This window comes from Pristiophorus japonicus, chromosome 9, assembly GCF_044704955.1.
Source record: "Pristiophorus japonicus isolate sPriJap1 chromosome 9, sPriJap1.hap1, whole genome shotgun sequence".
Taxonomy (NCBI): domain Eukaryota; kingdom Metazoa; phylum Chordata; class Chondrichthyes; family Pristiophoridae; genus Pristiophorus; species Pristiophorus japonicus.
The window spans coordinates 127,750,712-127,774,396 of NC_091985.1; the positions used below are offsets into that span (position 1 = coordinate 127,750,712).

Genomic DNA, 23,685 nt, shown 5'->3' on the forward strand with positions numbered 1-23,685 from the left:
CTGCTGCTCAAATCGCTGGAGAAATATCACCAACGATGTCTCCACAAGATCCTGCAAGGCCAACATCCCTAGCATCGAAGCACTCGACCAGCACATGTGTCCGGCATGCCTACATGGCAAGCGAGCCCCAGGTGGGCAGAGGAAACATTTAAAGGACACCCTCAAGCCTCCTTGATAAAATGCAACATCCCCACCGGCACCTGGGAATTCCTGGCCCAAGTCCATCCTAAGTGGAGGAAGAGCATCCGGGAGGACGCTGAGCACCTCGAGTCTTGTCGTCGAGAGCATGCAGAAATCAGGCGCAGGCAGAAGGAGCATGTGGAGTCTTTCCTTCAACAACTGTCTGTCCCACCTGTGAAAGAGACTGTAATTCCCGTATTGGACTGTTCAGTCACCCAAGAACTCACCTTTCGAGTGGAAGCAAGTCTTCCTTGATTTCGAGGGACTGCCAATGATAATGACCGCCCCACTATGACAGACTTATGGTCCACTTCAAAAAAAACGACAAAGAGCATAATTTTGTGAAAGAGGCGACCCCATCCTTTTCATCGGTGGCGAAAATACTTCAAAAACCAGGTTTCGGGTGGGCCTGAATTTCGGCCCCAATCTTTATCCACTGATGATTCATTCCAATAAATGAAGTATGGATGAGTATCTTCCTTGGATACCTGGTTTGGTCATCCATTTGCTATGTAATCGTACAACTTTGACATAACTGGGTCACGTTTGGTTGCCCTACCAATCTCCAGCTGTGACTGGCAGCTCATCAATGTATGATAAATAGAACACTTCTTCCCTATTCAGTGTAACTTGTGATGGGGATGGCAACCTGTACATAGCATCAGCATTATGTTAATCATCTGTACTCAATGTCATACGTATATGCTGACAAAATCAAAGCTCATCTCTGCATTCGGGCTGCAGCTAAAGTTGGAACTGGGGACTTTGGATGGAGGATTGCTATCAGGGGCTTATGGTCACTAACTATGGTAAACCTATGACCAAACAAGTATTTGTGAAACTTCTTGATCCCAAAAATCAATGCCAAAGCTTCCCTTTCGATCTGTGCATAATTCTGCTCACTGGCACTGAAAGTGCATGAAAAAAAAGCAATTGGTCTCTCCTCCCCACTATCTAGTACATGAGAGATCACTGCCCCAATTCGCATGGAGAGGTGTCACACACGAGCTTGATCTCATTCGCTACGTCATAGTGAACTAACATGGTACTCTCTACTAACTGGCTTTTACACTCAGAATGTGTTGCATTCTTCTGACCACTTCCAAGGGACCTGTTTTCTCAACAGCTCATTCAGTGGATATAACACTGCAGCCAAATTTGGGAGGAGTTTACCGTAATAGTTGAAAAGACCCAAAAATGATTGAAGTTCAGAGACATTCTAGGGAGTGGGTGCATTTCTGATTGCATCCATCTTTCCCTTAATTGGATGTAAACCATCTTTGTCTACTCTGTCCCCCAAGTACTCCACTGAGTTTTGAAACATCTCATATTTGTGAACAGTCAATTGTACTCTGTGCTTCTCTAGCACTTCATTCAACACTTCATCATGGATTTTCCTGTTTGGGGATGAAATGAGTATGCCATCTAAATAACACATGAACCCTTCAATACCTTGCAAAATTTGGTTCATTACCCCCTGGAATATGTCGGGGGTGGAATACACTCCAAATGGTAGCCTATTGAACTGATATAGGCCTAGGTATTTATAGTCAAGCATGACTTGGACTCCTCATCTAGTTCAAGTTGTAAGTCAGCATTTGTAAGATCCAACTTTGAGAAGATCTGACCACCTGTCAGTGCTGTGAACAAATCTTCTACATTTGGCAATGTATTGGGGAGATTATCCTCTAGAACCTGGTTTACGGTTACTTTATAATCACCACACAATCTTACGTTACCATCTGATTTAGGTACAACAATGGGTATAGCCCAATTACTCAGATCTACCTTAGAGATAATGTTCTCAGTTTCTAGTCGTTTGAGTTCTTGCTCAACTTTCTCCTTGAGTGCGTATGGTACGGGACATGGCTTGCAATCCTTCTGCACTCCGACACTTACCTTGAAGTTTTGGATCGGACTGTCTGTTTCACGGAACACCTTTGGATACTGCTTGATGACATCATCTTTCGAAGCAAATTTCACTTCCATACGAAAAATCTCATTCTAATCCAGCTTCAGTGATCCCAACCAATTTCCACCTATCAAGGCAGGTTTGTCTCCAGCCACGACTATGAGAGGCAAGCTCTGATACTGATCCTTGTATTTCACTGGTATAGTGGTACTTCCTACTACAAGGATTAGTTCTCCTGAGCAGCCTCGCAGCTCTATCTTGGATTTCTCTAGTCGATAATCATGGAACAAAATATAGCGATTCCGGTACGACACTCATCGATGCACCTGTGTCGATTTCTGTGGGCATCCTGGTTACTGCAACGTCTACTTGGATGACAATACTTCGCGAATCGCTGTTAGATATCTTCATGCTCCTGATGACGTAAATCTCCAGAAACTACTCGTCCTGCAGCTTCTCTTCAGTGCTATGCAGTGTCTGCCGATTTCTACTTCGAGCATTGCCAGTCGGTTTACTCTTCAGTCGGCATGCCTTCGCAAGATGCCCAGTTTTCTTACAATAGAAATATTCTGCCTTCACATATGGACAACTTTGAGCAATGTGTCGTCTCAGGCACCAAAAGCGCGACTTCAATGCACTGTTACCATGGCCAATGGCTGAGGCCTTGGGGCCCAACTGCTTTGTACTTTGAGCTTGCAGCCGATTCACCTCGGTTGTCTGACAACTGGAAATGGCACAAAATTCCCAGGAGTATCAGTCGGCCATATCCATTGACATAGCTGTCAATGGATATGGCCAACTGATACTCCCAGGAATTTAGTCAAGTTAGGAGTTGTCAACAATTTACTTCTGATACATTCATTTTTCAACTCACAAACAAAGCAGTCACGCAAAGTTCCGTCCTGAAAGTTTGCAAAATGACAGTGAATCGATAGCTTTTTTCAAGCTACAAAGTACTCACTGATACCCTCATCATTTAATTGATCGCATGTTCCAAAACGATTACTTTCAACAATTTCTGGGGGCTCAGGACTGACGTGCTTTAGAATCTCCTGCAGTGGCATGTCCTTCGGCTTGGCAGGAACAAGAACATTTTTCAGGGTTTCATACACCTCCGGGCCTGCTTCAGTCAAGATACTAGCTCTTTTCATTTCTAAAACCACCTGGTTACGGTTTACATCATCTGGGCATTCGACGATACTATTTGCGGTGAAAAACATTTCTAGCCACTCCACATATGCTCCGAAAATCTCTCAGTTGCGATGGAACTCACCCAAGCACCCTATTATTCTCACAGGAACAGCCTTCTGAACTCTGGCAACTTCGACAATTCAGCCACGTGTGCTCGAAATTTACCCTGGATTTTTAAGTTTTTCTGCAAAACGAAGAATGTCTAACAATCCCTCCATCAGTTGGCAGGATTATCTGCCAACAAAAACTTTAGCTAAGGAATTCAAAATCCCATCCTCAAATCGCTAATTCTGTGATATCTTGAGACAAGTAAACACACATACATGCACAACATGGCTCCCGGGTACAACTGTGCCGAGCACATGCCTTTATTGTTATTACATCAGTAATCCACTCGGTGGCTCCTTACCTCTGAGTCAGAAGGTTGCAGTACTGAGGAAGCGCTGCACTGTCGGAGGTGTCATCTTTTGGACGAGCTGTTAAACAGAGATGCCTGCTATCTCAGGTGGACATAAAATATCCTATGGCACTATGTTGATGAGGAGCAGGGGAGTTATCCAATACGAGCCAATATTTATCCCTCAACCAACATCACTAAACATAGAAATTAGGTGCAGGAGCAGGCCATTTGGCCCTTCGAGCCTGCACCACCATTCAATAAAATCATGGCTGATCATTCAACCTCAGTATCCCTTTCCTGCTTTCTCTCCATACCCCTTGATCCCTTTGGCTGTAAAGGCTATATCGAACTCCCTTTTGAATATATCTAACGAACTGGCCTCAACAACTTTCTGCGGTAGAGAATTCCACAGGTTAACCACTCTCTGAGTGAAGAAGTTTCTCCTCATCTCGGTTCTAAATGGCTTATCCCATATTGTTGAGACGTTGACCCCTGCTTCTGGAACTTCCCAGCAACGGGAACATTTTTCCTGTCTCTAACCTGTCCAATCCCGTCAGAATTTTATATGCTTCTATGAGATCCCCTCTCATTCTTCTAAACTCTAGTGGATACAAGCCCAGTTGATCCAGTCTCCACTCATGTCAGTCCTGCCATCCCAGGAATCAATCTGGTGAACCTTCGCTGCACTCCCTCAATAGCAAGAATGTCCTTCCTTAGATTAGGGGATCAAAACTGAACACAATATTCCAGGTGTGGCCTCACCAAGGCTCTGTACAACTGCAGTAAGACCTCCCTGCTCCTATACTCAAATCCTCCAGCTATGAAGGCCAACATGCCATTTGCCTTCTTCACCGCCTGCTGTACCTGCATGCCAAACTTCAATGACTGATGCACCATGACACCCAGGTCTCACTGCACCTCCCCTTTTCCTAATCTGTCACCATTCAGATAATATTCTGTCTTCCTGTTTTTGCCACCAAAGTGGATAACCTCACATTTATCCACATTATACTGCATCTGCCATGCATTTGCCCACTCACCTAACCTGTCCAAGTCATCCTGCAGCCTCTTAGCATCCTCCTCATAGCTCACACTGCCACCCAGCTTAGTGTCATCTGCAAACTTGGAGATATTACATTCAATTCTATGAAGATGAGGATGGCCAGCTCTCTAGTTGGTTTCTCGACATATTGGTCCAGAAAGCCATCACTAATACACTCCAGGACATCCTCCTCCATCGTATTGCTACCAACTTGGTTAACCCAATCGATATGTAGATTAAAGTCGCCCATGATAACTGTTGTACCTTTATTGCACGCATCTCTAATTTCTTGTTTGATGCCAACCCCAACCTCACTTCGACTGTTTGGTGGTCTGTACACAACTCCCACTAGCGTTTTCTGCCCTTTGGTATTCCGCAGCTCTACCCATACAGATTCCACATCATCCAAGCTAATGTCCTTTCTTACTATTGCGGTAATTTTCTCTTTAACCAGCAACGCTACCCCACCTCCTTTTCCTTTCTGTCTATCCTTCCTGAATGTTGAATACGCCTGGATGTTAAGTTCCCAGCCTTGGTCACCCTGGAGCCATGTCTCCGTAATCCCAATTATATCATAATCGTTAATAGCTGCCTGCGCAGTTAATTCATCCACCTTATTACGAATACTCCTCGCATTGAGGCACAGAGCCTTCAGGCTTGTCTCTTTAACACTCTTTGTCCCTTTAGAATTTTGCTGTAATGTGGCCCTTTTTGATTTTTGCCTTGGGTTTCTCTGGCCTCCACTGTTACTATTCTCCTTTCTATCATTTGCTTCTGCCCCCATTTTATTTCCCTCTGTTTCCCTGTTTCTACTTCCCTGTCTCCCTGCATAGGTTCCCATCCCCCTGCCATATTAATTTAACCCCTCCCCAACAGCACGAGCAAACACTCCCCCTCGGACATTGGTTCCGGTCCTGCCCAGGTGCAGACCGTCCAGTTTGTACTGGTCCCACCTCCCCCAGAACCGGTTCCAATGTCCCAGGAATTTGAATTCCTCCCTCTTGCACCACTCCTCAAGCCACGTATTCATCTGCGCTATCCTGCGATTCCTACTCTGACTAGCACGTGGCACTGGTAGCAATCCTGAGATTACTACCTTTGAGGTTCTACTTTTTAAATTTAACTCCTAGCCCCCTAAATTCAGCTTGTAGGACCTCATCCCGTTTTTTTACCTATATCATTTGTACTATATACACCACGACAACTGGCTGTTCACCCTCCCCCTTCAGAATGTCCTGCAGCCGCTCCGAGACATCCTTGACCCTTGCACCAGGTAGTGCAGTAGTCCCCTGCGGTCATCTCCCTCCAAAACAGATATACCGCTTTGGATATTGTTGGGGGAGATGGCTCACCAGTGGAAGGCAGCAGCAGCCAAGTTCATGGCACCGTGGGTGGCTCTGCTGCACAGGAGGGCAGGAAAAAGAGTGGAAGAGCTATAGTGATCGGGGATTCTATTGTAAGGGGGATAGATAGGCATTTCCGTGGTCACAGCCGAGACTCCAGGATGGTATGTTGCCTCCCTGGTGCAAGGGTCAAGGATGTCTCGGAGCGGCTGCAGGGCATTCTGAAGGGGGAGGGTGAACAGCCAGTTGTCATGGTGCATATATTACCAACGATATAGGTAAAAAACGGGTAGAGGTCCTACAAGCTGAATTTAGGGAGCTAGGAGTTAAATTAAAAAGTAGAACCTCAAAGGTAGTAATCTCAGGATTGCTACCAGTGCCACGTGCTAGTCAGAGTAGGAATCGCAGGATAGCTCAGATGAATACGTGGCTTGAGAAGTGGTGCAAGAAGAAGGGATTCAAACTCCTCCTAGGACATTGGAACCGGTTCTGGGGGAGGTGGGACCAGTACAAACTGGACGGTCTGCACCTGGGCAGGACCAGAACCAATGTCCTAGGGGGAGCGGTTAAACTAATATGGCAGGGGGATGGGAACCTACGCAGGGAGACAGAGGGAAATAAAATGGGGGCAGAAGCAAACGATAGAAAGGAGAATAGTGACAGTGGAGGCCAGAGAAACCCAAGGCAACATTACAGCAAAATTCTAAAGGGACAAGGAGTGTTAAAAAGACAAGCCTGAAGGCTCTGTGTCTCAATGCAAGGAGTATTCGTAATAAGGTGGATGAATTAACTGCGCAGGCAGCTATTCACGATTATGATATAATTGGGATTACGGAGACATGGCTCCAGGGTGACCAAGGCTGGGAACTCAACATCCAGGAGTATTCAACATTCAGGAAGGATAGACAGAAAGGAAAAGGAGATGGGGTAGCGTTGCTGGTTAAAGAGGAAATTACTGCAATAGTAAGAAAGGACATTAAGCTTGGATGATGTGGAATCTGTATGGGTAGAGCTGCAGAATACCAAAGGGCAGAAAACGCTTGTGGGAGTTGTGTACAGACCACCAAACAGTAGTAGTGAGGTTGGGGATGGCATCAAACAAGAAATTAGGGATGCGTGCAATAAAGGTACAGCAGTTATCATGGGCGACTTTAATCAACAAATAGATTGGGTTAACCAAGTTGGTAGCAATGCGGTGGAGGAGGATTTTCTGGAGTGTATTAGAGATGGCTTTCTGGACCAATATGTCGAGGAACCAACTCGAGAGCTGGCCATCCTAGACTGGATGTTGTGTAATGAGAGAGGACTAATTAGCAAGCTTGTTGTGCGAGGCCCCCTCCGAAGGGAAGCGTGGCCATAATATGGTAGGATTCTTTATTAAGATGGAGAGTGACAGTGTTAATTCAGAGACTAGGGTCCTGAACTTAAGGAAAGGTAACTTCAATGGTATGAGACGTGAATTGGTTAGGATAGACTGGCAAATGATACTTAAAGGGTTGACAGTGGATAGGCAACGGCAGACATTTATAGATTACATGGATGAACTTCAACAATTGTACATCCCTGTCTGGAGTAAAATAAAAAGGGGAAGGTGGCTCAACTGTGGCTAAAACAGATTATCTGCTCATTATCACATTGCTGTTTATGGGAGACTGCTGTGCGCAAATTGGCTGCTATGTTTCCTACATTACAACAGTGACTACACTTCAAAAAGCAATTCATTGGCTGTAAAGCACTTTGGACCATCAGTGATCATGATAGGCGTAATATAAATGCAAGTCTTTTTTTCCCCAAGGTCTGGATTTTTATTTGAAAATGGAAAAATTGCTCTTGATGATTACTTCAGCTTGGATATTTTAGGTCACAACTCACAGTATATTGCAAAACATAAGGGCATCAGGGTGCGTTTGCTATGAGTTGATTCTGCACAACAAGCAGCACGAGACCCGACCCCAGCGGCAGCATTCAAAAGAGCCAGCCCAAACAGCACCAACTCACCTGAAGATAAGAAATAAAAAGAATCAAAATCAAAGTGTGACGCCACAGGAAAGAAGAAGTGATAGGTTGTGAGTTTCTCTCTCTTTTTGGGGTATTGGCTTGAATTAAGAGCTGGGATTAAAAACTAAACTGAAAAATGTAATTAATTAAATACAGGCAGGGCAGGAGGTGTGTTTCTGCTGATCCATGTGGGAGCTGGTTGACCCCATTGAGGTCCACGGCGATCACATCTGCAGTAAGTGTCTGTAGTTTGAGGAACTTCGGCTCTGGGTTGATGAGCTGGAGTCCGAGCTGCAGACTCTGCGACACGTCAGGGAGGGGGAGAGTTACCTGGACGCTGCAATCCAGGAGCTAGTCACACCAATTAGATTAATTAATTAAAATTCGATCCATGGTCATGGACAGGAGGATGTGACGACAAGTGAGGAAGGTATGGGGACTCAGGATGTAGTGATGGGGGAGCCTCAGCCCTTGCTCTTGTCCAACAGGTTCGAGGCTCTTGCTCCGTGTGTGGACAAGAGCAGGGACTGCAGGGAGGATGAGCAAACTGACCACAGCACCGTGGTACAGGGGGCCATTCAAGTGGGGGGAGTAAAAAGAAATGTTGTCGTGGTAGGGGACAGTATTAGAGGGATAGATACTGTTCTCTTCAGCCAAGAGCATGCGTCCCGAAGGCTGTGTTGCCTACCTGGTGCCAGGGTTGAGACATCTCCTTTGGGCTGGAGAGGAACTTGGAGTGGGAGGGGGAAGATCCAGTTGCCATGGTCCACGTGGGTACCAACGACATAGGTAGGACAAACAAAGGGGTCCTGCTGAGGGATTATGAGCAGCTCGGGACCAAATTTGCGCACAACAAGTTCCCACAGAATGCAATCATGTTTTTGTGGTCAGATGATGAGCTTGTATTATTCATGTACAACAGTGGAGTCGGTTATTAGCTCGCAATTGGGAGTAAGGCAGCTAATACCTTCTGAATAGATTAAAAATGTGACAAAATTCTATTGGGCCAAAAATTGCGGCCTCTCAGAGTGCGTACAATGTGCACACGCAACCGAAGAAGCCTCGCAAATATTTTTGACAGATTGCACGAATCCGCAGGGCAGAGATTGGGCTATTTGCCCAATGAATGTCCTTCAAACTCTTACGCCTGGTAAAAGCAGGCGTATAGCCTACTTTTACCAGCATAAGAGTTTTAAAACATAGAAAAATTAAATTTAATAACTAGTTTTCATATTAAAACTATGTCCATTAAGGTAAGTTTAGTTTTAACACACATTAATTAAAACACATTAAAAAAAAGTTATAAAAATAATTTTTTTCATATAATTACATTCAATTTCAATTAATTTTAAATATGTCAGGTGTTTTTTTATTTATTGTGTTGTTTCTTGTTTTTGCGGGGTATTCTCATTGATAGTAAGGGGAGCTCGTACAGACACGAGTTCCCATTACAGGTTGAATCTCCCTTATCCGGCAGTCTCGAGACCTGGCCTGTCCCGAACGAGGGATTTTGCCGGATGAGGGGTGGTCACGTATTTGGGTGGATTGCGCCTTTAAGTGCTGTTGCTAGGGTAAGTATGTATGTGCGCTGATTGGCTGGACCGACAGTCAGTCAGTCAGTCAGCCAAGCAGTGTGCAGGGGTCCTCAAAGAGCCGGCGGGCCCAGAAGAGCCAGCCTAACCCCCCACCCCCCCTGGAGGGAGCGCTGTGGGGAGGAGCAGCCGGCCTGAGGACTGTGGCTGCAGGAGTTCCAGCAGGGCGACGAGGAGGTGGCAGCTGATTGAGGAGAAAGATTATATTGGTGAGTAGGATTTTGACGGTCGCTTTCTGCGCATGCGCCACCCGGGAATGGTCCCGGACGAGGGGTGGTGCCGGATAAGGGAGTCCCGGATGAGAGAGGTTCAACCTGTATTATCAATAAGCATACTCCATGTTCATTGCTGGTCCTGGCCCACGTGATCCCAGGATATGAATACGTACCTGGAAGACATGTTCCTGTATGCTGGACTGCAAAACTAGGCCTCCGACCGCAATCCTACGTTCCTCCGGGGCCACCAGGTATTGTCGTAAAAACATTTCTGGACGGAAGAGTTCGCTCGAAGGAAGCATCCGCCTGCAATTTTCCCCCCGTTATCTTAAATAACAATAATCAGATAGAATCTTTGAATACAAAAGGAAGCCATTCAGTCCACCGTGCCTGTGCCGGCTCTTTGAAAGAGCTATCCAATTAGTCCCATTCCCCTGCTCTTTACTCAGCCCTGCAATTTATTTTCCTTTTCAGGTATATATCCAATTCCCTTTGGAAAGTTACTGTTGAATCTGCTTCCACCACCCTTTCAGGCAGCGCATTCCAGATCATCATAAATCGCTGCATAAAAATAATTTCTCCCCATCTCCCGTCTGGTTCTTTTGCCAATTATCTTAACTCTGTCTCTTCTGCTTACCGACCCCCTGCCAGTGGAAATAGTTTCTCCTATTTACTCGAACAAAACCCTTCATAATTTTGAACACTTCAATTAAATCTGCTCTGAAGGAGAACAATCCCAGCTTCTCCAGTCTCTCTACGGACCTGAAGTCACTCATTCCTGGTACCATTCTGTATGATTGTGCTGTATGATTCAATCTCATCAGTTTCTCCTGCACCCAATTCATCTTTCCTCCCGTTGGAAATGTGCTTGTGATCATCCTATCTCAAAATAAAATTGCTCTTCTCCTCCCCATCCAACTGCCATATTGAAAGGTTTACATAGTGCCTTATTTCGTCTATCAGAAATATCTCAAAGCTTTCTTTTTATTATAATTTAATTCTGAATTGCAATGACTGTTATATCGACATGTGCAGCCACCATTTTGAGCAACACAACAGCAATGGAACAAAGCTGTTAATTGGCTTATGGTTAAGGGATCAATATTGGCCAGGAAAAATCCCTACTCACCTACCATCACTGCTGAGAATTTTAACATCTGAGACCTACAAGGACAGGTAGATGGAGTCTTGGCTTAATATCTCATCTGAAGGATAACATCTAACAATGCAGTACTCCTTCAATACTGTATTAAAGGGTTAGGTTAGATTATGTACTCAGTCAGAATGGGGCTAAAATCCACATCCTTCTGAACGGATGCAAGAGTGCTGCCAAATGAGTCATGCTGGCTCACATTGTCATCTACTAAAGTTATGGAAGCTGCTATTAACTCTTGAATTATCCATCATATTGAATGTTCCAAGCTAATTCATGATCACCAATATGGTTTTTGACATAGCCATTTCATTCGTGATGATTTCCCACAAGTTATGCATCTCTGAAACTCTGTTTTTCTAACTTCAGTGACTCATTTATCATTACTTTGGACATCTCCAAACTGTTTGGTACCATGGGCTCCTTAACAACTCAATCGTAAATTACAGCAATCTAGTTAAATTTCAAATCACAGTTGGTGATGATCCACCCTCTAACTCTGACCTGGGGGAGCCCTGGACTTTGTTCTTTCTCAATATCTGCTTATTATTTAATCACACTCCCACTTTTGTTGAGTCGTTCACTTTGTGTTTATCAATTTCCTTCAGAATGCATAATCTTAGCGCATTTATCAGTAGAGCTATTAAATCACGACAACTGCATCTCTTCTATGCCCTTTGATGGAGCAATTAATCAAAACAAAAATCTTGTTTCTTTCAATTCTTCAAAGACAGTTTCTTTGTGTCTCTTGCAAGACCTACTGTCTCTTAGCGTTAATGTCTCCACTCCCAGTCCTCCCACACCAAATAATTACTTTCCCATCAGCAATTCTCTTGATGCTCAATTTCATCCAAGACTTGAATGCCGCTACCAAAGCTGATACAATATTCCAGCTAAGGATGCAAGAAAATGTTTTGCCATATGATAGGCATCTGTTCTCTCACCTCTAGTCTGCAATCTCTCGGAATCATCTTCTCTTGTTCCGTCCAAGCTCCAAATAAATGGCCTACACCCTCCTGCATCCTCAATTTGTTAAATTTAAGACTCATTACACCATCCTCTACTCTTAATTAATTCTGTACCAAAACTTCAAGTTTTGGAACTGCTTACCTCCTCCTATCTTTCCTTCTTCTTACAATCTGCTTGTTTTTGAAACCTCTATCTGCCATCACTACAACATCTGATTAAGCTTATTTTTCAGTAATCACAACAATCTCAGTCCTGCACCACAGGTTTCTTTTTTTTAAAATTTATTCATTCACAGGATGTGGGCATCGCTGGCTAAGCCAGCATTTATTGTCCATCCCTAATTGGCCTCGAGAAGGTGGTGGTGAGCCGCCTTATTGAACCACTGCAGTCCATGTGGTGAAGATGCTACCACAGTGCTGTTGGGGAGGGAGTTCCAGGATTTTGACCAGACGACGATGAAGGAGCGGCAATATAATTCCAAGTCAGGATGGTGGTGGTGTTCCCATGCGCCTGCTGCCTTTGTTTTTCTAAGTGGTCGAGGTCACGGGTTGGGAGATGCTGTCCAAGAAGCCTTGGCGAGTTGATGCAGTGTATCTTGCAGATGGTACAGACTGCAGCCACGGTGCACCAGTGATAGGGGGAATGAATGTCTAAGATGGTGGATGGGGTGCCGAACTAGCAGACTGCTTGTTCCTGGATGGTGTGGAGTGTTGTTGGAGCTGCACTCATCTAAGCGCGTGGAGAATATTCCATCACACTCCTTACCTGTGCCTCATAGGTAGTAGAAAGGCTTTGGGGAGTCAGGTGTTGAGTCACTCGCCTCCGAATACCCAGCCTCTGACCTGCTGTTGTAGCCACAGTATTTATGTGGTTGCTGCAGTTACATTTCTGGTCAATGGTGACCCCCCGGAATGTTGATGGTGGGGGATTTGATGATGGTAATGTCACTGAATGTCAAGCAGGCGTGGTTAGACTCACTTATGTTGGAGATTGTCATTGCCTGGCACTTGTGTGGCACGTCTGTTACTTATCACTGATCAGCCCAAGCAGTTCCTGCTGCATGCAGGCATGGACTGCTTCACTATCGGAGGATAATGAAGCAGTCAGTTGTTCATTAATTTTGCCATCTATAGAAAATGTTGCACGCACACCAATGGTCGGGCAAAGGATTGGTGGTGTGCACAAAAGGTCAGAGTCAGGCTAACGCAGAGTTCTGAGGTAGTTATAGGGTTGTAGGAGGTTATTGGGGAGGGTTTAAACTAATTTGGCAGGGAGACAGGCACCAGGATATTGCATTAGAAGGCATAAACAAAGTGCACACAGGATTAGGAGAGACAGATAGCACTAGATTAAGAAGCAGTAAGGTATTAAGTTGGGTCAGACTAAGAGAGAATACAAGGTCTAAGATAGGTTTACAGTGCATGTGTGTGAACACACAGTGTGGTAAATAAGATTGTTGAGCTGCAGGTGCAAATAGCCACATGGGAATATGATGTTGTGGCGATAATGGAGATCTGGCTCAAAAAAGGGTAGGAATGGTTATTAAACACTCCTGGATATAAAGTGTTCAGGAAAGAAAGAAATGAGGTGGGGTGGCAGTATTGGTTAAGGAAAATGTTAGTGCTGGAGAGGGAGGATGCCCTGTTGATGTTAAAGACAGAGTTAAGAAATAATAGAAGTGCCATTACACTACTGGGTGTATTCTAAAGGCCACCAAATACTGGGAAAGATATGGAGGAGCAAATTTGCAGGGAGATTACAGGGAGGTGCAAGAACTATAGAGTAGTGATAATGGGGGACTTCAACTATCCCAATATAGACAGGGATAGTAATAATGTAAAGGGCAGAGAGGTGGAAGAATTTCTGTAGTGTGTGCAGGAGAACTTTCTTGATCAATACGTTTTCGGCCCAATGAGGAAGGAGGCATTGCTGGATCTGGTTCTGGGGAATGAGGTGGGTCAAGTGGAGCAAGTGTCAGTTGGAGAACATTTAGGGAACAGTGATCATAGTACCATAAGGTTTAGATTAGTGGACAGAAAAGGACAGTGAACAATCTAGAGTAAAAATACTTAATTGGAGGAAAGCCAATTTCAGTGGGATGAGAATGGATCTGGCCTGGGTAAATTGGAATCAAAGATTGGCAGGCAAAACTGTAATCGAACAATGGGCTGCCTTTAAAGAGGAGATGGTTTGGATACAATCAAGGTACAGTCCCATGAGGGGAAAAGGTAGGGCATCCAAAGTCAGAGCTCCCTGAATGATGAAAGAGACAGAGAGTAAGATGAAGCAGAAAAATAGCATGCTTGACAGATGCAAGGTTGACAATACAAGTGAGAATCAGACTGAAAATAGAAAGTTCAGAGAGGAAGTGAAAAAGGAAATAAGAGGGGCAAAGAGAGAGAGTATGAGAATAGATTGGCAGCTAACATAAAAGAGAATTCAAAAGTCTGCTATAGGCATATAAATAGTAAACAGGTAGTAAGAGGGGTGGGGCTGATTAGGACCAAAGAGGAAACCTACGCATGGAGGCAGAGGGCCATGCTGAAGTACTAAATGACTACTTTTGCATCGGTCTTCACCAAGGAAGAAGATGCTGCCAAAGTCATCGTAAAAGAGGAGGTAGTGGTGACACTGGATGGCAACAAATAGTAGTGGTGACCGGTTGTTTTTCAGACTAGAGGAATGTATATAGTGGTGTTCCCTAGGGGTCAATACTAGGTCTACTGCTTTTCTTAATATGAATTAATGTCTTGGACTTGGATGTCAACATTTCAACATTTGCAGATGACACAAAACTTGGAAGTATAGTGAACAGTGAGGAGGATAGTAATAGACTTCAAGAAGACAGACAGGCTGGTGAAACGGGCGGACACTTGGCAGATGAAATTTAACGCAGAAAAGTGTGAAGTGATACATTGTGGTCGAAAGAACATGGAGAGGCAATATAAACTGAAGGGTAAAATCATAAAGGGTGTGCATGAACAGAGAGACCTCGGGGTATATGTGCTCCAATTGTTGAAGGTGGTCGAGCAGGCTGAGAAAGCGATTAAAAATGCCTACGGGATCCTGGGCTTCATAAATGGAGGCAAAGAGTACAAAAGGAAGCTATGATGAACCTTTTTTAAAACACTGGTTCGGTCTCAACTGGAGAATTGTGTCCAATTCTAGGCATCACACTTTTGGAAGGATGTGAAGACCTTAGCGAGGGTGCAGGAATGATTTATGAGAATGGTTTCAGGGATGAGGAACTTCAGTTACCTGAACAGACTAGATAAGCTGGGGTGGTTCTCCTTGGAGCAGAGAAGATTGAGAGGAGACCTGATAGAGATGTTCAAAAATGTAATTGGTCGAGACAAAGTCGATAGAGAGAAGCTGTTCCCACTGTCGGCAGGGTCGAGAGCCAGAGGACACAGATTTAAGGTGATTGGCAAAAGAACCAATGCCAATATGAGGAAAATCTATTTTATACAGCGAGTGGTTAGGATCTCGAATGCACTGCCTGAAAAGATGGTGGAGGTAGACTCGATCATGGCTTTCAAAAGGGAATTGGATTAGTACCTGAAGGAAAAAAAATTGCAGAGCTACAGGGAAAGAGCGGGGGAGTAGAACTTGCTGAGTTACTCTTGCAGCAAGTCGGCAGGGGTTCGACAGGCCAAATGGCCTCCTTCTGTGCTGTAACCATTCTATGATTCTATTGTATGATTCAGTTGTTAATAGCAGTTAGGTACAGACTACAAAGAAGTTTGATTTTGCAGCCGATCATCATCATAGGCAGTCCCTCAGAATTGAGGAAGACTTACTTCCACTCCCAAAGTGAGTTCTTTGATGGCTGAACTGTCCGATACGAACGTCGAGGGAAGAGGTCGGTGGGGCTGGTTTGCCGCGCGCTCCTTCCACTGCCTGCGCCTGGCCTCTTCATGCTCCTTGCGTTGGGACTCGAAGAGCTTGACGCCCTCCCGGATGTACTTTCTCCACCTCGGGCGGTCTTCGGCCAGGGTCTCCCAGGTGTCAGTGGTGATGTCGCACTTTACCAGGGAGGCTTTGAGGGTGTCCTTATAACGTTTCCGCTGTCCTCCTTTGGCTCGTTTACCATGAAGGAGCTCCGCATAAAGCATTTGCTTAGGGAGTCTCGTATCTGGCATGCGTACTATGTGGCCTGCCCAGCGAAGCTGATCAAGTGTGGTCAGTGCTTCAATACTAGGGATGTTAGCCTGGTCGAGGACACTGATGTTGGTGCGCCTGCCCTCCCAGGGGATTTGCAGGATCTTGCGGAGATATCGTTGGTGATATATCGCCAGGTGCCTTCTATACATCGTCCATGCCTCAGATCCATACTGGAGGGCGGGTATTACTACAGCCCTGTAGACCATGAGCTTGGTGGTAGATTTGAGGGCCTGGTCTTCAAACACTCTTTTCCTCAGACGGCCGAAGGCTGCACTGGCGGCGATGTTAAATCTCCGCATCAATGTCTGCCTTTGTTGATAAGAGGTTGCCGAGATATGGGAAATGGCCGATAACTTCAGGTAGAATGATCTGCTCAAGTATGTTTGGTGAGTTTCAGTAAAACAGCTTGCATTTATATAGTGCCTTTAACGTAGATAAACATCCAAAGGTTCGTCACAAAGGCATAATCAGAAATGTGGACAGCAAGTACAAGGAGAAAATAGGACGGGCTTGGTTAAAGAGACATGTTTTAAAGAGGGTCCTCCAGGAGAAGAGCGAGGTGGAGGAGCTTCGGGGAGGGATTTCCAGAGCATACTGTCTAAGCACGGCTACCAATGGTGGGGCAAATGGTAGGGGTCTGCACAAAAAGTCAGAGTCAGAGGAACTCAGCGTTCTGAGGTCGCTGTCTGAAATTGAAAAGGAAAGCAGGGGTGAGGCCATGAAAGGATTAGAAGGTTAATAAGCTAAATTACAGTTTTTTAGTGCCCTTTTACTGTTGCCGTACACTTACGTGCAATCTAATGCAAGGATTGAATTACGATTTGCAAAAGTACTCTTATTCCTAGAGCAACATTTTCGATAGACATTAAAATTACTTGCAGTCCAAACATCCAGGCTTTTTGTCTCTTAAAGAATGCTGCAGGCTTTAGAAGGAAAATCACGTTTTTGTTATTTTGCTATCCCTTCTTGTGTATAATTTTACCAAGTGTAATTAAATCAAATACTACACACACAAAAAATCTCAGGATCAGGATTTTCCAGATTAATGTGATATTTTACAACATTAAATTATAATCAAATAACTATCGTGCTTTTGTATTCCCAATTTCAGTGTTGGTTTGTATGCCATCTAGTGGTATAGTTTGACTGGCATTGTGTGGTATCCTTTGTCTATTCTAAACCGTCCATCTTAAATACAGGTTTTAATTAGGGCATTCTTAATTTATGTAATAGTGTGGGGATTGAACACTATAAAATAATTGGATTATTACAAGAAATAAAGATATCTCAATTAATCAAGTGATACCAACACTGCTTGCAGAAGCAGATTTACCATACAAAATACAGTGGGAGAGATTTTTGTCTTCATTGCCTGGGCAGTAATCTGGCAGATTATCTGCCTTTATAAAAAAATCCGCCTGACTTTCAGTCCATTCATTTCAAAATCAGGGGTGTTCTATAAAGAACGAGTGATTCGCTCCAGCAGGTTACCGCACAGGCAGTGAAGACAAAAATCTACCTCAGAATGTGTTGGCATTGGAAATGGTTCCCTTGCATACCAGTATCATTTTGGAGCTCATCGAGTGTCCTCGTTAACCTTCCTGACTCTTCAACTCATTTCAAGGGTGACACCTCAATTTTCAATTACCAACATTACACTTCATTTACAAAAAATGTTTTTCTTTCAAATATAGATATATAACACACACACATTATATCTGTATATGAGAGAGAGAGGTAGAGATGAGAGAGAGAGAGGAAATAGAGGTGGAGTTTTGGCTCTGAAGCTGCAACTGAGAGACAGAATGTTTCAAAATTCAAGATGGAATTTTGTACCAAGATTTTTTTTTAAAAACCTCCAACTATAATTGGTCAGCTTTAGGATAGGTCATAAATTCCTTACAGTAGGGCTTTTTTAATAAAATGTTATAAACATGCATATATTTTGGGTTTATAGTACAGGTACTTGAGGAGCTTGAAAGATAACAATATGCATGTTTGGGGTTAATTTGTCGTTATGGGTCGAAGTAATGCGTTTTGTTTTTGTACTTGGGAGTTTGAATGAATGAAAGGGTCATAGTGCTGTCTGCCTCGAGCAGCAGTCTTGCCAGCTGTCATCATGTGCCTATCCTAGTTCAGGCAGTGAGCAGCCATTGATTTATTTCCATTGCCTTTGTTATTCTGCTTCCAGGGAAGGAAGTGGTCACGCTGCACAAATCTTCAAGAGGCGGCTGTACACTGCTAGCTGCTACTGGAATGCCAAGTGGAGACAGGCCAATCTGTATTTGTCCTTTAAATCTACTATCCAATGTTAGTTGCACTCCATCATAATGGGAGATGCAATTTCTTGTAATTTGCAGCAAGAACTTCGTGCGCTATAAAATGCGCTACACTATGGTCGGTAAGCCCAGCAGGCCTAAGGTAGGGTCCCCAGTGACGGAGACAAGTCATGATCTTTGTGGCCTCATGGGTCAACATGCAGAATCGTTGAATGCAGATGCATGACCTGAAACTTGTGCAGAGGTGAGGCTGTCCATCCAGTAAACATCTAGCAAGATTAGAATGCATGGGGTTTTATGGGTCCAGTACAGTTGGTGTATTAGCTTGAGTTGCCCCTCTTGCTTTCTGCTGTTTATGGTAGCTCTGTGGCCTGATGGAAAGTGTGCATTTTACAATAACAACTTGCATTTATATAGAGCCTTTAATGTAGTAAAACAGCCCAAGGCCACAGGAGCAATTATCAAACAAAATTTTACACCAAACCAAATATGAACTATTCGGACAGATGGCCAAAAGCTTAGTCAAAAAGGTAGGTTTTAAGAAGCATCTTAAAGGAGAGAGAGGTAGAGAGGCGGAGAGGTTGAGGGAGGGAATTGCAGAGCTTAGGGCCTAGGCAGATGAAGGCACAGCCATCAATGGTGGAGCGATTATAATCAGGGATGCTCAGCAGGAGAGAATTAGAGGAGCGCAGACATCTCAGAGGGGGTTGTGGGGCTGGAGGAGATTACAGAGATAGGGAGGGGCGAGGCCATGGAGGGATCTGAAAATAAGGATGAGGATTTTGAATTCGAGGCATTGCTTGACCGGGAGCCAATGTAGGTCAGCGAGCACAGGGGTGATGGGTGAGCAGGACTTGGTGCAAGTTAGGACACAGGCAGCCAATTTTTGGATCACCTCTAGTTTATATAGGGTAGAATGTGGGAGGCCAGCCAGGAGTGCATTGGAATAGTCAAGTCTCGAGGTAACAAAGGCATGGATGATGGCTTCAGCAGTAGATGAGCTGAGGCAAGGGTGGAGACGGGCGATGTTACAGAGATGAAAATAGGTGGCCCTAGTTATGCTGTAGATATGTGGTCGATAGCTCATTTCAGGGCCAAATGTGACACCAAGGTTGTGAACAGTGTGGTTCAGCCTCAGACAGAAGTTGGGGAGAGGGATGGAGTCAGTGGCTAGGAAATGGAGTTTGTGGCGGGGACTGAAAACAATGGCTTCGGTCTTCCCAATATTAAATTGGAAAAAATTTCTGCTCCTCCAGAACTGGATGTCGGACAAGCAGTCTGACTATTTCGAGACCGTGGAGGGGTCGAGAGAAGTGGTATTGAGGTAGAGCTCGGTGTCATCAGTGCACATGTGGAAACTGATGCTGTGTTTCTGGATGATGTCGCCAAGGGGCAACATGTGGATGAGAAATAGGAGGGTGCCAAGGCTAGATCCTTGGGGGACACCAGAGGTAATGAAGTGGAGGAGTGAAGAGAAATCATTGCAGGTGATTCACTGGCTACGATTAGATAAGATTGGAACCAGGCAAGTGCAGTCCCACCCAGCTGGACGATGGTGGAGAGGCGTTGGAGAAGGATAGAGTGGTCAACCGTGTCAAAGACTGCAGACAAATCAAGAAGGATGAGGAGGGATAGTTTGCCTTTATCACAGTCACAAAGGATGTCATTTGTGACTTTGATGAGAGCTGTTTCGGTACTGTGACAGGCGCGGAAACCGGATTGGAGGGATCCGAACATGGAATTGCGGGAAAGATGGGCACGGATGTGGGAGGTGACAATAAGTTCAAGGACTTTGGAGAGGAAAGGGAGGTTGGAGATGGGGCGGTAGTTTGCAAGGACGGAGAGATCGAGGGTTGGTTTTTTGAGGAAAGAAGTGATGACAGCAGGTTTGAGGGAGAAGGGGACACTACCTGAGGAGAGTGAATCGTTAACAATGTCAGCTAACATGGGAACCAGAAAAGGAAGTTGGGTGGTCAGCAGTTTGGTGGGAATAGGGTCAAAGGAGCGAAGTGGGTCTCATGGACAGGATGAGCTCAGAAAGGTCATGAGGGGAGATTGGAGAGAAACTGTAGAAAGATCTGAGGTCAGGGCTCCCTTCGAGGAAGTTTGGCCCGGTGGGCTAGAGGAAAGAAAGGAAGAGGCAGAGGCAGCTGAACAGATGGTTTCATTCTTGGAGACAAAGAAATCCATGAGCTCCTCACACATTGTCGGAGGTGAGGATGGAGACTGGGGAGAGGGTTTTAAAAAGACAGTTAACAGTGGAGAGTAGAAGCCGGGATTTATCTTCACATTCCAGAATAATTCTGGAATAGTGAGCAACTTTGGCAGACGAGAGCAGGACCCGATAGTACTTTGTGGTCCGACCTGATCTGGCGGAGAATGGCTAAACCAGTTGTCCGCCATATCCATTGAAGTCTACGTCCCTTGGACATAAGGGAGCGAAGATCAGGGCTATACCGGGGGTAATAGCCAGGGAAAGAGAGAGTAATTATTTTAACAGGGACTAGGGCATCGAAGGTGGTGGTGAGGGTGTAATTGAGCAGATCGGTAGCTGTAGAGATGTCATGGTGAATGGAGGGCCAAAGGCTAGACAGTAGGGGGTTTACAAGTGCAATTATGAGAGAGTTGAGAGAGTTTTTTTTTCCAGGGACAGACACAGAAAGAGGTTGGGTTGGTGGGGGCGGGGGAAAGGGGGATGTGGGTGGAGAGCGATATGAAGAAATGGTCAGAGATGGCCTTATCTGCGATAAGACATAGAGAAGATATTTCCACTTACAGGCGAGACCAGAACTAGGGGCCATAAATATAAGATAGTCATTAATAAATCCAACAGGGAATTCTGGAGAAACTTCTTTACCCAAAGGGTGATTAGAATGTGGAACTGCCTGCCACATGAGGTGAATCGCATTGATGCATTTAAAGGGAAGCTAGATAAACATGAGGGTGAAAGGAATAGCAGGGATGTTGATGGGGTAAGATGAAGAGGGAGGGGAGGAGACTCATGTGGAGCATAAACACTGGCATGACCAGTTGGGCCGAATGGCCTATTTCTGTGCTGTAAATACATTGTAATACTATGTAAGGAAGTTCACTCGCCTCAATACTTTTAACCGCGAAGGATGCAAGAATGATGTTAGCTGCACAGAAGATTGCATGAAGGAGCACTGGAAATAGTTTGCATTTCCACGCTCTCCACGACAGAATGGAGCAGAAGTCTGGAGGGACATGAGAAAGGTCAATCCTTTGGTGAGCATAACATTGCTGTGCTGCTCATTTGAAAAAAATGGAGATGCTTTCTTTTTGATGATTATTTCCCCCTTTTCAGAATGGCAGGCAGTGACTAGTGGGGTACCGCAAGGTTCTGTGCTGGGGCCCCAGCTGTTTACACTGTACATTAATGATTTAGACGAGGGGATTAAATGTAGTATCTCCAAATTTGCGGATGACACTAAGTTGGGTGGCAGTGTGAGCTGCGAGGAGGATGCTATGAGGCTGCAGAGCGACTTGGATAGGTTAGGTGAGTGGGCAAATGCATGACAGATGAAGTATAATGTGGATAAATGTGAGGTTATCCACTTTGGTGGTAAAAACAGAGAGACAGACTATTATCTGAATGGTGACAGATTAGGAAAAGGGGAGGTGCAAAGAGACCTGGGTGTCATGGTACATCAGTCATTGAAGGATGGCATGCAGGTACAGCAGGCGGTTAAGAAAGCAAATGGCATGTTGGCCTTCATAGCGAGGGGATTTGAGTACAGGGGCAGGGAGGTGTTGCTACAGTTGTACAGGGCCTTGGTGAGGCCACACCTGGAGTATTGTGTTCAGTTTTGGTCTCCTAACCTGAGGAAGGACATTCTTGCTATTGAGGGAGTGCAGCGAAGGTTCACCAGACCGATTCCCGGGATGGCGGGACTGACCTATCAAGAAAGACTGGATCAACTGGGCTTGTATTCACTGGAGTTCAGAAGAATGAGAGGGGACCTCATAGAATCGTTTAAAATTCTGACGGGTTTAGACAGGTTAGATGCAGGAAGAATGTTCCCAATGTTGGGGAAGTCCAAAACCAGGGGACACAGTCTAAGGATAAGGGGTAAGCCATTTAGGACCGAGATGAGGAGGAACTTCTTCACCCGGAGAGTAGTGAACCTGTGGAATTCTCTACCACAGAAAGTTGTTGAGGCCAATTCACTAAATATATTCAAAAAGGAGTTAGATGAAGTCCTTACTACTCGGGGGATCAAGGGGTATGGCGAGAAAGCAGGAAGGGGGTACTGAAGTTGCATGTTCAGCCATGAACTCATTGAATGGCGGTGCAGGCTAGAAGGGCCGAATGGCCTGCTCCTGCACCTATTTTCTATGTTTCTATGTTTCAGCATTTTGGTTAGCATTCAAACCTTTTGTTGGGCTTTATCAGCAGAATGAAAATGAAATTAAATTGCACACTCTAAGCCATAACAAGCCCTGATGAAAATATAAATTTAAAGAGCAGGATAGATTAGGAACTGTTGCAACTCACAACAGCTACGTTGGAATGCACACTGGAATAATAACAAGCTCCTCAACATTGCCCTTACCAGTTCCTTCCTTCAATGGAGAATATTCATCCTGTTCTTTATCCTCCAGCTTTTCTTTCAGATATAGCTCTGTTGTGAAAGAACAATTGAACACAATGAAAAGGTGTACAGTTTATACTCAAATTACTTGAAGAATGCAAGAGTTCTAGGTGGATAAAATGTACTAACAAGTCCAGCATCTGAATTAAAATCTGGATATTGTACAGCAACAATTGTGGGGAAGAGGAAAAATCGGAAGTTCCAGCAACATTTGTACGAGAAATATCTCACTAAACTGTCCCTTTAAATGTGTGTATCTATCTCTGTCTGTAAAACACTCAAAAGGCTTCCACCATAAGCAAAGAATTTGCTTGAAAACCTAATTGCTTTACAGACAAAAATAAGACATTATTGATTTTGCAGACGAGCATACTCTAAAATCTGGCCTATAAATGTGCATGTTTTATATCCCCCACAAAAAGAGGCCAGAATGCACAGTACTGGCTTTTATGATGGAACTCGAGACAGGTATTTACAAACCTTCACGCCACAGTGGCATTTCAATAATTCTCTTGAAGCAGCTTCTTGATGTTGTCTACCAGAGTCAATTTAGGAGGGTAAAAGAACGCGATATTCTTCCATGCACCATAACTATGTGAAAATTATATTATATGACTACTTCCTACAATATGAA

General features: G+C 44.6%; 1 protein-coding gene across 4 annotated transcripts in view; it reads right to left on the reverse strand.

Moving 5' to 3' along the window:
* Positions 1–23,685, reverse strand: part of macrod2 (mono-ADP ribosylhydrolase 2) — a 1,460,169-nt gene that overhangs the window by 1,373,081 nt on the left and 63,403 nt on the right. For all 4 annotated transcript variants that reach the window (XM_070889818.1, XM_070889820.1, XM_070889817.1 and 1 more), the window contains exon 3: positions 23,013–23,081. In XM_070889818.1, coding sequence (XP_070745919.1) covers positions 23,013–23,081 — 69 coding nt within the window. The remainder of the gene's footprint in view (positions 1–23,012; positions 23,082–23,685) is intronic.